Here is a 12,621-nt window from a genome sequence, read left to right on the forward strand (position 1 = left end):
GTCAACCCAATGCTCATCTATCACCAAGGAAGCATAACCCTCACTTGATGGGTGCAAACAAATGAAATTTGGGGCTAAATCAAGCCCTAAGCTAAATTGGGATTTTGGGTCAAGAACAATGAAATTCACCAATAAAGTGATGAAATCTTACCTTAATCCGGATGATGATCATGATAAAAGATGTTTACCAAGCTCCCTAGACACCCACAAGACTAAATTTCAAGTTATCATACCCATTTAGCGTTTTAGGTTCTCAAATATGAAAGAACAATCCCCAAAATCGCGACCTTGGGTCTATTTATAGACCCTTTCGGCAAACAGACGCGGTACCCTGCGACAGCAAAGTCAAAAATTTGTTTTTGACCCTCGGAACTCATCCGAGACCCAAAATATATGATACAATAGTGAAATTTGAGTGCAAACCACAATTCAAATCCATTGGAATCATCAAAACTTCGATACAAGGTCTTTTAGGCAAAAAGTGGGCCCACATATATAGTTTCGATTTTATGACTTCCGACTAATAGGTCGAAATGAGCTCAGGTGCATTGGGACTCAAAACAAAGGTCTACCTAGACTGAAATCGATATTTCGAATATGCTAGCGCAATTGAAATTTTCATCCGAGATCGTTTCGCTGAAGTTTTTGATCGGTGGCCATTTGGAACCAACGAAGACTTCTAAACAGGGAGTTGACTCTAAAAACCAAACGAATTGCCCGGTAACCAAACCTTCAGTCCCAGCAAGTCATAAATGACTTGGGGTAGTTATGGAGAAGCTCAAAAGGTGAAGATAAGCATAAATATGGAAAATGACCTGAAGGGTCATTACACGGATAACACACTCCTACTCACTTGTTATGGACACAATCCTATCTACTACCCTTCTACTTTTATCTATGTCCTCCACACCTTCCTATTTAAGGTCATATACTCGATAAGCTGCAACGCACCGGTGACGCATCAATTCTAATTTCTTTGGTTTTTATGTTGGTGATGATTTGTCTCTACCTTGAACTATACTTTCTCGGTACGGAATGTTCTACTTCTTGGTCTAATCAACTGAACTGTCGTGGATTAAACAGGCACCTAAACCAGAACCGCCTGTTGGGAAACTGCTGCCAAGTCCGTTGAAAAGAAAGGCAAGGATTTGTCTCTAGATCCAGCTGAAAAACTTCGTCAACAAAGGTCAAGACTATGAACAATCTTTTTAGTATTTCGTAGCTGCACATTTTCGATTCTAAGAATGAGAAGTACACCACCTGAATTAGCTGAAAATTGGGCCATTTCTTTACAATCTAGTTTTGTTGTTTCATCTCCCAATGAACAAGTAGTTGGTGGTGCATATCATTTTCATGTGTTTGCATACTCATTTGGTGATGATAAGACCCTTGATAATTTTATTCCCAACAGTGAAGAGTGATTTCTTGGATATGCTGAGCTAATTTCTCATAAAGCTGAGACCGTATGAGGTTTGGCAAATTTGTTTATACGTGGTTTTTGTAGGTTGTCGGAGCCTTGATTCTGATTAGGAAATTACGATTTCCTTTTTACAGAAAAGTTACCATTAAATCGGACTGCTCAAGGCAGTTATGAGACTGTCGATTACTCGGTTGAAAAGACGAGATGCTAAAGATATTGCTTCTTCTGTTACTGCAATTGATAAGGCTGAAAAGGAAGCCAATGCAAGTAAGAAGAAGTCAGTTATTGAATATACCTAATTTTGAATATCCTTGAAACCTAAATCTAGCAGAGGGTCAAAACATCCTCTTTACCTTCCAATTTAGGGGTAAGGTCTGCATACACTCTACCCTCACCGAGCCCCACCTGTGGGATAACACTGAGTATGTTGTTGTTGCTTGAAACCTAAATCTAATATGTGATGTCAGTGTATTTCAATTCTTTTTTTCTTTTATACAGGTGCAAAGAAGAAGAAGCTGCATGTTGATCGGGCAGACTATGAAGCAGTTGTTAATGCATACGACAGTGTCTTCATGTGAGGGAACTTAGAAAATCATGTAAATAGAACACCTCCCCACAACGTTAGACGATCTTGGAGTTACATGTGAAAAAATGAGGATCCCGCGACCTGTTTTCCCAACCTATTCGCCTTTTCTGTGATCAAGTAATTGTTGGGGAATTGTTGGGGATCAAGTCATAAATCCGGAGAAGGATTGGACTGCATGAATCTATTGTATAAAATATTATTTATCTAACATTTTAAAAAAATCTGAATATTAATTTGCCTAGGTAGAGATAATACATAACTGTGTTTTAATTTGTCTGTATCAGCATCATGGGTTAAAACTTCCGTTTTCTTTGGCTGCAAGAAAACATGCTTTGATTTGTATCCTTGATGAGGATTGAAGATGTCTCTGATACAGAATGCCAACAGATTGGAGCTGCACAAGTACAAGAAATGCTTAAATCGCCCAAATATCATATTTTTATCAATTTCATATACAATTGTTTTACAGCAAAGATTAGATTTTCTTTGATTGAAACTAGTTTGGAGGAATGCACTAGGAGAGTTAAAACACTAGTCAAGAGTAATAAGAAAGTAAACTAGCAGCTACCAGCCAACAAACATCTTGAGTTAAGAGAACTGAAGTTACTTGCATGTCTCCCTGGAGTAGCTGATGTCCTCTCCAACTCGGGTATCAGCCTGAACTAAGAATGATGTCCTCAAAATGCAGATCATGTGCTGAGAAAATCTCAGAACACTTGCCGGATATTGGATTGAGCCTAAACTAGCACCAGATCTGTATTCATGGCTGGATGACCAAACTCCAATGGCCAGTGATAGTACTCATCAGAGGAAGCGGGAAGCCCAAACATCACGTTGCACACGTACTTTACAACGAAACAAATTTATCAAATTTGAAGTGAATTCAGCCTCCAAGCGGATGATGCTAGTAGAACTGAAAAATCGAATCTAGGAGTCATCCAATTCAACAATTTGTGCTCTTTTCTCAGCAGCTTTCTTCCTGATGAAGATGCCCCATCTCAATGCTGCTTTCAGTTTGAGCCACCCAACAACAGCCCTACCTGAACGTGTCCGGTCCTCATTAATACCAAAGCTTGAGGACATACTGGGCATGTACGGTGATCCATATGGGTAATTATCTTCTGGGGTACTTGAAGAAGCATGATGCTGGCCACCCATGTTGAATATATGGAGAAGATGTTGCATGTCGTCATTCTCTAGCATTTCATGACTTCTTGTGCGTATTTCTTCCTCTGTGAAGAAGTCATCAGCTCCTTTATAGGATGAATTAGGAGTGTTAGCAGCAAAAAAGCTAGAAAATGATGACTGTGGTGGGTGAAGGGCCAGTATGCTCTCACTTCCAGGTGGCTGAGCTTGTTGCGATGTGCCTACAAAGTGGTTTTGAGGAAATGAAGCACCGCTTAACTGTTCATTGACACTGAGATTCGTGTTCTGAGACTCTGTGGTATATGTATCCATGAGACTACCATTATATCCTGGCAAAACAGAGATAAGCTAAGTATGAGGCAAAACTTGGTAAAAGTTATGCTAGAGACAAACAAGTGTTATAGCATATCTGTGAATTAGCTCTACTGGCAAGTTATTCATACATAAATCAGCCACTTGTTAGGTGAACGCTATAAAGCCTTCAAGTGCTTAACTAGAACGAGTCATATATGTAGGTAAAATATACAGCTTAAGGTACTGTGTCCCGTTTTAGAGACAACTTGATTAGGTATGGTGACTAAGAAGTAAATTTGACTTGGATACTATTTTAGCAGATGCAGAAGGAAGGAAAGAACTGTTGTTTAAGTTGGGTCAGAGAAAAACATCACATCATCATACTTGAAATATTGTTACACTGATTCAACACTCTATTGTAGTCCTCTACTCTCTAAAGGTGGCGTCATTGGAGGGAGTAATATTCTGAAATAATGAATTAACTTGCTTAGAGACAGGAAGATCACTAATGATATGTGAGACACCTATGATAGGTTTCTTTCAGTACAGCTCAGAGCCAAGGTGAATAATTTCTTACCAGTAAACTTGAAAAACATGTACTTGTTATGTGCGTATAATAGAGAACAATGAAAACCTAAAAGTCACAAGTATCACTCCTCTCTTCATTGACACAGAAGAAGACAGATAATCAGATGAGAGAAAATCAATTTGTTTTTCTAACTTTTTGGCTGTTAAAGCTATATGTGAAATCTTGAAGACAAAAACCTATGCACAATAAATCATAACTAATGGATGCGAAAGGCATAATTGATTTTATGAAGAGAAAGCTCAAGCTGGTGAAAATGACGAACCATGTTCTGGAAAACAACTAACCCAATGTATTCCCACATAGTGGGGTCTGGAGAGGGTAAAATGTACGCAGTTCATACCACAACCTCCGAGGGAGTAGAGAGGTTGTTTCTGATAGACCCCCCCAGCTCAAGACAAAAGACAGTAAACAAAGTTGTAATAAATCATGAAACAAGATGGAATAACAGAAATAAGACACCCACAAAGTAACACCATACACCAACAAACCAAAGGCACCCACCACACCCAAACTCTCCTAACTAACAGCTCCAAGTTATGGACACAGCCCTAAGACTACCAGTCCGGCTATACCAAAACTCTCCTAACTACTGACTAAGACTCACCCACACGCACTAGCCTCCTATCCTAATTCGTGTCCTCCATACCTTCCTAACTAGGGTCATGTCCTCAGTAAGCTGACTGCTCCATGTCACGTCTAATCATCTCCCTCCAGTATTTCTTCGGCCTATCTCTACCCCGCCTGAAACCATCCAAAGCTAGCCTCTCACACCTACGAATTGGGGCATCCGTTCCCCTCCTCATCACATACCCGAACCATCTCAATCTCACTTCCCGCATCTTGTCCTCATTTTCTGGAAAACAAGTTATCAGAAAATCCACAATCATAGACTGCTAAAGACAACAGCACTACAGCACAATAGCACAAGTCTAGGATAATATCGACTCTTGATGGTTTATACTTAGGAAACAAGGGCATTTCAGATAATATCCGATGCATTATATATTCTCAGAGTTCAGGCGTAAATTACTGTATCTGTGGAATTTCTTGTTATTTAGATTCATGTTTCCAGGCTCCAGCAATGAGTCATCTTTCAGTTACTGAAGGAGCTCCCTACGTCCCAAAGTAGGGGTAAGGTTGCATACACTCTACCCTCCCCGGACCCCATTTGTAGGATTACACTAGATACGTTGTTGTTACCAAAGGAGCTCTAAGAAGCCAAAGCAGCAGTAAAAACAAAACACTAAACAATGAACACAATATAACTCACTTCAAGATAACATTTCCTAAGCATCCAACTAATATCTTGCATCGGATGCATAATTTTACCTCCCAATTCCATGTTCAATCCTGGATTCATACAGGGCTGCTCTGATGAAGTTGAAGCGGGAAGACTTGGCAGATTGAGTTGATGATCAAAAGAATTAGAATGTTTCTGAGAGCCAGTTGCGAGATCATATTGAGGAGCATCTGAGGGTTTATTCTGATTAAGGCTTAAAAGAGATTTGCCATCATATTCAACAACATGCATCCAGTTGTCATATGCCTTTTTGACTAAGGTGTCCACATATTCCTGCAAGAGCATTTTGATGTTTGCTTAAGCTCTTCCTCATACCCGGGAAGTAAAATCCAAAGTCAAGCTTATGCAAATGGTAGTAACATTTTATATACTAGTAACCACTATTTCTAAGTTTTACAATATGACACAGACGAAAGTACAAACTACATCAAAATATAGGCTAAAAACAACTATGCCTTATTCTCAAATAAGTTGGGGATAACTATATGAATCCCCATTTCGTTATTTAAGTTGATATCATTATAATAATAAACAAATAAAAGTTACAAAATACATCAAAAACTATACAACAAACAAAAAAAGAAGAGAGAAATACGTGAAAAAATATAATATATATATATATATATATATATATATAGAGAGAGAGAGAGAGAGAGAGAGAGAGAGAGATGTAAAATACTAATAATAAGAACAATAAAAATTCCACACGTCTAAAACCTATCCTCAATTAGTAGCTATCACCTATATGGATCTTTTTCTTCCATTGGGCCATATCATTAGCTAAGTCAGTCTTGATACCAAGCAATTGTACGACTTTTGAGACCACTTCCTTCCATGTAATTTTAGGTCTACTCCATCCTCTTTTAACACCTTCATTTACCATAGTTCCACACCAACGGACCGGTGCATCTATAGATCGACAGAACATGTCCAAATTATCTCAAAAGACCTCACACTTTATCATCAATGTGTGGTGCTACTTTCACTTCCTGGCGAATGTGGTCATTTCTAATCCTATTAATCTAGCATGACCAAATCCATCTTAGTATCTGCATCTCCGCAAGACTCGTCTCGTGAATATGTTGGACTTCAGCATCCCAACATCACAACCATACATAATACAACATAACCGGCCTTATAGATGTTTTATAGAACTTACATTTCACTTTGGAAAGTATCCTTCTATCACATAACACCCCAGTAGCACTTCTCCATTTCAACCATCCAGTTTTAATCCTATGACTTATGAGTAATATCTTCATCTATCATTCCATTCTCTTGACACAACGAGCCTAAATATCTAAATTATTTGCATTTTCGCACTGCAATTCCATCTACTTTCACCTCAACTTCTCTCCTCTCATGCCGACTAAACCTGCAATGCAGGTATTTAATCTTATGTCTACTTATCCGAAAACCCTTATTCTCTTGACATGCTTCTCTATAGTTCAAGCTTTTGGTTCACACCCTCGCTAGTTTCGTTAATTAACACAATATCATCAGCATTTAGATAGGCTAAAAACAGATTTAGTAAAAGAATCATGCAAATTGCATAAAAATTAAAAACAGGGTGGCGACTGGGAGAGCGGAATTGGATTCAAATAAGCTGAAAATGGCTTAGTATAAATACTCAATCTCAAATAACTTTTGGTCAAAGAAGGTTGGACCAAAAGTTTTTGGTCTGCGGATAACAAAAACCTAGATTTAACCCATCTAGGGACATGCTTGATAGCACCCATTTCCTTGACTTTAGTATCCAATATTTCAAATTAATTTTTATTTTTTTTTTGTAGGTGCTGGAAAAGATGAATTCTTCCCTGCTTTTACTGCAAGAAAATTGAAGAGCATACTATTCTCTCTTTTCGTAATTTAAGAAATTGTTAGATGGGTTCATAACTTGTTCAAAAGCAGAAAAGAGAAGAAAGAATCAAATATAATTATGTTAAAGAGGAAAATGAATTCAAGAATACAAACCTTTTGATCCTCTGAAAGAGAATCAACTGAATGATACTGTCCACCGGAGATTAAACCACACAACTCATAGATATTGCTAAAAACAACCCCAACACTCTTCAAATCATCAGGATAATAGACGTAGAGCTTCCCACTAAGAACACAGGTCTTAGCGTGCTCCACAAGAGCATCCCACATCTTATTTGACATTCCACTTCCCAGGATCTGAGATAATTACGTGAAAAGTTTTTAAAAAATGTCAGATACAATTATCAAATTATTAGGTTTGATATTATTACGTTTCGGAGCCTCTGACAGTCTCTCACGATGAGTCTTAGAAAGTCTTCCACCGAATATACACCAGCTTTATTTAGTCTCTTGTGGAAGGATCCGTCTTTTCCTATCTTTTCCAATCTCCAAACTTCATCGTTTAATGCAGGAGGATAATGTTTCTTGTACACTGAAGAAGAAGACGACAGTCACACAATTACAACAGATAAGATAGTTGTAACTTGCATATAAAATGGCACGTGACATAATACAGACTTACATTCTCCTCGATGATCCTTCACACTGAAGGATTCTGTTTTTGCCTCACGAATGTGAATTCCCTCTCGAGAACCTGATACAACTTTTAAACCTAGCCTGAACTTTCTGCTTCTAATCCAGCTAGAGTTGTCAGTAAATGTAAACTCACCGAGACTACCTACACCTTCCTTCAATATCACTTGCAAGTCTCCTGTAACAAGCGGCCTTTTCCCATCACGCTCCTTCACAATGTGAGACTCAAATTCTTCTTCAGTCCAGCCCTCATCATCCTCGTTATTAAAATCTCCCCCAAGCACAACAACATCTAGTTTAACAGAGGACTCTGGGCCTGATGTTACAACATGGCCAGTATTTCCATCAAGCAAGACAATATGGATTGCAGAACCCTGCTCTCCTTCTACTTTTCCTCCTGTAAAGAGAGGCAGTGACAATTTAGACCTGAACTGAAGCTGCAAATTTCTCCCATTTGGCGCTTCAATTCTTTTTGGAGAAACCCTGTATCATTTTTTAGCTGTTCAGTATCAAGGCTGAGGGGAAAGTCATTTAAAGCAAAATTACACTGGAACTCAAGCAAGCAGAGACAGTTTGGAACTATGACAATTCCAATAAAACCAGCGAAGCAAAGGGTAGTTTCTGTTTGATAATACCATAGAGAGTATTTTAATGTGAGCAGATCAGATTAAGCAACAGATACTAAGTGAAAGAAAATAGTCATTCCAATCTGATTGAAGCCTGGCCCTTTCCATTTAGTATGCTTTAATATCTAACCATTTGTGAAGCTCCATGACAATAAAGACTAAACAGGGACATTTCTTTTAACACTCTAGTACCTCTCCAAACTGACATCCTGTCTCCGTAACCACTTGTTTGACCAAACTGACTCTGATATTGCTGCCAGTGCCATGCAGCACTATCATTGCATGACAAATCTACAACGTGGACTCTAATCAACAAATTGATCAACAGAACACAACTGAATACATGACTGCTACTATGGGTGCCAGCCTGACCTAAATTTATAACATCAATTCAAAACCAGGCAAACCTCCTCTCTAATGTTCACGTCTCAATTCTGTTTAGAGTAAACATTGATAGGTTCAAAAGTAAATCAAATGATCCTCAAGGGGATAAATTATAAACAACTAGAACCTGACATACCTTGCATTAAGTTTAGTAGGGCCAAGTTTTGCCAAAGCACGCTCCACTTCTTCACTAACCTAGTGAGCACAAAGGAACATCCAGAAATAAAGATACAAGAGCCACAAAGGCAGAAGACATCTTGTGTAAGTGCAACATGAATGAAAGATTAAGCATTGCGCAGTGATCCCAAAAGCAGGAAACATAAAGCACACTTCAGCATTGTTTCCAACAAACATAGGAGCTTATGTACTGATGAATAGACTTATGTGATCAAAATCTTTGAATGTCATGCATCAGTACATGAAAAAATAGCCATTCCCAAATGTATTCATAATAAAACCTTGAAATTGAGATCATTAAATCACTTTCCCATGCACCAACTTAAATTACATCTTGTTTTTAACAGAAGAGAAAGTCTTAACACACTTAAAACTGCCAGATAAGAAAGAAAAACTTGAGAAAATGGCATCTCGAGGAAGCATTGACACTGTGAACAGAGACATAGATATTCCGAACACTTTCACGGGGTGCACCCATTATTGTTAACAGAGGTGAAGCTTCTTAGGGTAGAGGGTCATGGGCACCCGGTAAACTCCGAAAAAATGTAGGTATATATGTGTATACATCTTAAATTGTGTATATATTTCTGTATTGGCACCCCTAGTAACAAACATAAAGTGATTCCATCGGTCGATTTGGGGTGCACATGTGGACATTTAATGGGCTCACCTAGGTTTGATTCCCAATTTACCATTTTCCCAAATTTTGATTTTTTGACATTTCGTAGTTACAGCTCAGTTTTCTTTTTTCCATTTAATTGGTCGCTTCTTGTTTTTTTCTTAATTTTCAAAGAGTACCACCACAAACTTTGTGGTAAGTAATTGATATGTCTTTGTTATTTGAAGGAAAAAAACATGTCTATTTTAAAGATAGTGGTGCCCCCGTTCAATTCCTGGATCCGCTCTGATTGTTAATAGTATAATCCAACACAATGACATAGCAGACAATGGCCTCATAAACCCATGCCGTAATCATCAATACTAAGCAGTACTTCAAGATGAAATATTTATAACTTGTTCTGTTTAGCTTGTATGGACATAAATTTATGCATCTTTTCATTTTTTCGTGTTAATTTCGTTATACACTGATAAGTAAATATCTGTAGTTTCCTACTCATACAGGAATTAGATAATGTTGAAGCAGTACAAGGTATAACTGAATGGTTGGTTGTGACTTCCATGTATTAAGGTAGTTAAGAGATCACAATGAAAGTGATACTTATATGGTTAATGAGAAGAGGAGTTACAAAGGGCCTGTTAATCTTACAACCCTCCGAAGAATTGGCTCCAGCGATGAGCAGAGTTTCTGCAGACTGTCCACCTTGAGCGCTTCAACAATAACACTGCATTAACCATGTAGTTTTCAATAAAAATGTAACAGTTACCTTGAACGACACACAAAAAGTATGAGCTCAGAAACAATGGGTATTGAATTGCAGCTTTCACAAAGAAGAAGATAATAAACTAGTTCACACAGTTTCATGTAAGATTAAAGCACAAAATATAACATCCAAATAACTATGAATCTATTGTTTTGCACAAAATACAGTTGACTGACACATCTGATTTGACTGTCCAAGATACCAAAGCGTATAGAGGATTTCTAAGCAGTTGACTTGGGATGCTCATGTATGTTTTCATGTTTGCAAATTCCGTTCATCTCTTTGCAAGGTCTGGCTAATCCTACTGACAATTGAAAGCTCAAACCTTGACTAGACATGGTAACAGACCTACTACATCACTTCTATTACCGTGGCAAGCAATCATGCCATATCAATTTTGCAAGATATTGGCAACAAGAGGTGGCAACTATCACGAATATCGCTCGGATCACCCCAATTCGATTTACTCAGCAGACAGCACTATGAACCTCTTGAAATGTTGCACCATATCAACAGGTCCGGTAATCTGATAAGAATTGAGCTTTAGAGAACATGCTTAACTTGTCACTAATCATCAAGACAAACTTAACTCTTCCTTTTCCCAATTTCCAAACAACAATCAAACAGATTATCTGCTCTCAAAGATCTTCGAGATGGCACGACAAACATATCCATCAAGATTATAACTTCTCTCAACAAATTTATTACTCACTACCCCATTATGCTTGATCACTCTCAGCCTTCACCCTCCCAAGAACTTACTTGGTCTTCAACAAGTAGCTCCCCAAATTTATCAAAATTTAACTCTACCTCCTACTGAAACACGATTACTAATTTGATGAAAAATCAATGTTCCACACAGGGCCGTCCAATAGATCAAGCCAATAAAACAAGAGCTTTGCCTCAAAACTATGGGAGTTCTGACTTTGAGGCTCGAACCCAAGAACTCTAGTTTATTAAGCAAGATATATTTATAAGTTAATTTTTCTTTTTTTAGAAAAAAAAAAAAAACAATAAGACCTCCTATTAGAGTTGGATTTTAGGCCACCAATCTTACTGAGTCCCCCAAGTTAAACACTGTTATTCAATTGGCATAGCAAAATCAGCTCAATTGAAATAAAGAAAGAAAAAGTTAATTGTTCTTCTAAGAAAATATTGAGCAGAAAAAATAACGCCACCGGTTAAAGTTGCATTTAGCTGCCAATTTTATTGAGCCGCCCTTACATAAGGAAAGAAGCAACAAATGCATTCTTAACATAATCTAAAAATATAGCATATATAGAGTTCTCAATGAATTACCTGGCAAGAGCAGGTCTTTTTCTATCAGGTTGACCTTCTTCACTATTACTAGCATCAAGTGAACGTTTTTCTCCACTAGCTCTTTCCCTGTAATTTCTCTCCATTTTCAATTTAGATCTGATTCTTTTTTTCAACTGTTTTTCACATTTAAATTTTGAGTTGCAAGAGTATCAGATTACTAACGGGAAAGAAAAAGGTTAAAAAGAGGGAAATTAAAGAAAACAAAGGTGAAAGCGAAAAGGGAAAGCGGGAAAATTGAAAGAGCGAAGGGAGAAATGGGGAAGAGAGGTTTCGCGGAAAGTTCGAGGAAGATCTTGCAGACTCTGCACTAACTGTTAAATGGTTACTGTTGGTTTTGGCTCACATAATGGATCTTTTATTGGAGTACTATTTTGATGATATAAGACAATGCTACTATATGATAAAAGAGAGAGAGAGAGGCGGGCATTGCTTTTTTTGTACGATACATCTTTAACTTTAGGTGTTTTAATTATTTTTTGGAAAAGACATGTTCCCATTCCAAATTATACATTAAAAATTTAGGTAGATGAAATTTTATTATTATTTACTTTTTATGTTTATGTAACATAACAAAATTTAAAATTAAAATATCTGATAAAATGTATCATATCAACATAGAAGGTGTCACATAAGTATAGAGAATGACAATAATCTAGCAAAATTGAGCTTAGAAATGTAGTAAAACTCATGTGAAGTTAAAGTGTGTTGTATCAACTTTGGCTATAGTTAGGGGAGGTAATAGTGTCTTGAGAATATTTAGAATGCTTACCCACTCTCAAAACTGGGAGCAGCTCCTCTGCAGTATATTTATTGTTCAGTTTGTCCAGTTGAGGGGTAATCTACTGACAACTGGACAATTATAGATCTAAGGGTTAATAATTGA

At 37.5% G+C, this 12,621-nt stretch overlaps 1 protein-coding gene and 1 long non-coding RNA gene across 3 annotated transcripts; one reads left to right on the plus strand and one right to left on the minus strand.

Annotated features, from left to right (window-relative positions):
- Positions 1-840: 840 nt before the first annotated feature.
- LOC124888136 lies at positions 841-2,280 on the plus strand. Its single transcript, XR_007046162.1, has 4 exons — positions 841-1,186; positions 1,412-1,470; positions 1,555-1,687; positions 1,919-2,280. It is a non-coding gene; the product is annotated as an uncharacterized LOC124888136 (long non-coding RNA).
- A 138-nt stretch (positions 2,281-2,418) lies between these two features.
- LOC107844187 (calmodulin-binding protein 60 D) lies at positions 2,419-12,177 on the minus strand. 2 transcript variants are annotated; one of them, XM_016688665.2, is made up of 8 exons: positions 11,718-12,177; positions 10,304-10,379; positions 8,996-9,054; positions 7,839-8,332; positions 7,588-7,748; positions 7,310-7,513; positions 5,365-5,608; positions 2,419-3,481 (listed from the first exon to the last, which is right to left on the minus strand). In XM_016688665.2, the coding sequence occupies exons 1-8, from the start codon at positions 11,819-11,821 to the stop codon at positions 2,934-2,936; spliced, it is 1,890 nt and encodes a 629-aa protein (XP_016544151.2). In that variant the 5' UTR covers positions 11,822-12,177; the 3' UTR covers positions 2,419-2,933. The 2 variants fall into 2 exon arrangements, with proteins under 2 accessions (XP_016544151.2, XP_047254518.1); XM_047398562.1 differs by lacking the exon at positions 11,718-12,177 and adding an exon at positions 11,597-11,701.
- Between the last annotated feature and the right edge of the window lie 444 nt (positions 12,178-12,621).

This window comes from Capsicum annuum, chromosome 10, assembly GCF_002878395.1.
Source record: "Capsicum annuum cultivar UCD-10X-F1 chromosome 10, UCD10Xv1.1, whole genome shotgun sequence".
NCBI lineage: Eukaryota > Viridiplantae > Streptophyta > Magnoliopsida > Solanales > Solanaceae > Capsicum > Capsicum annuum.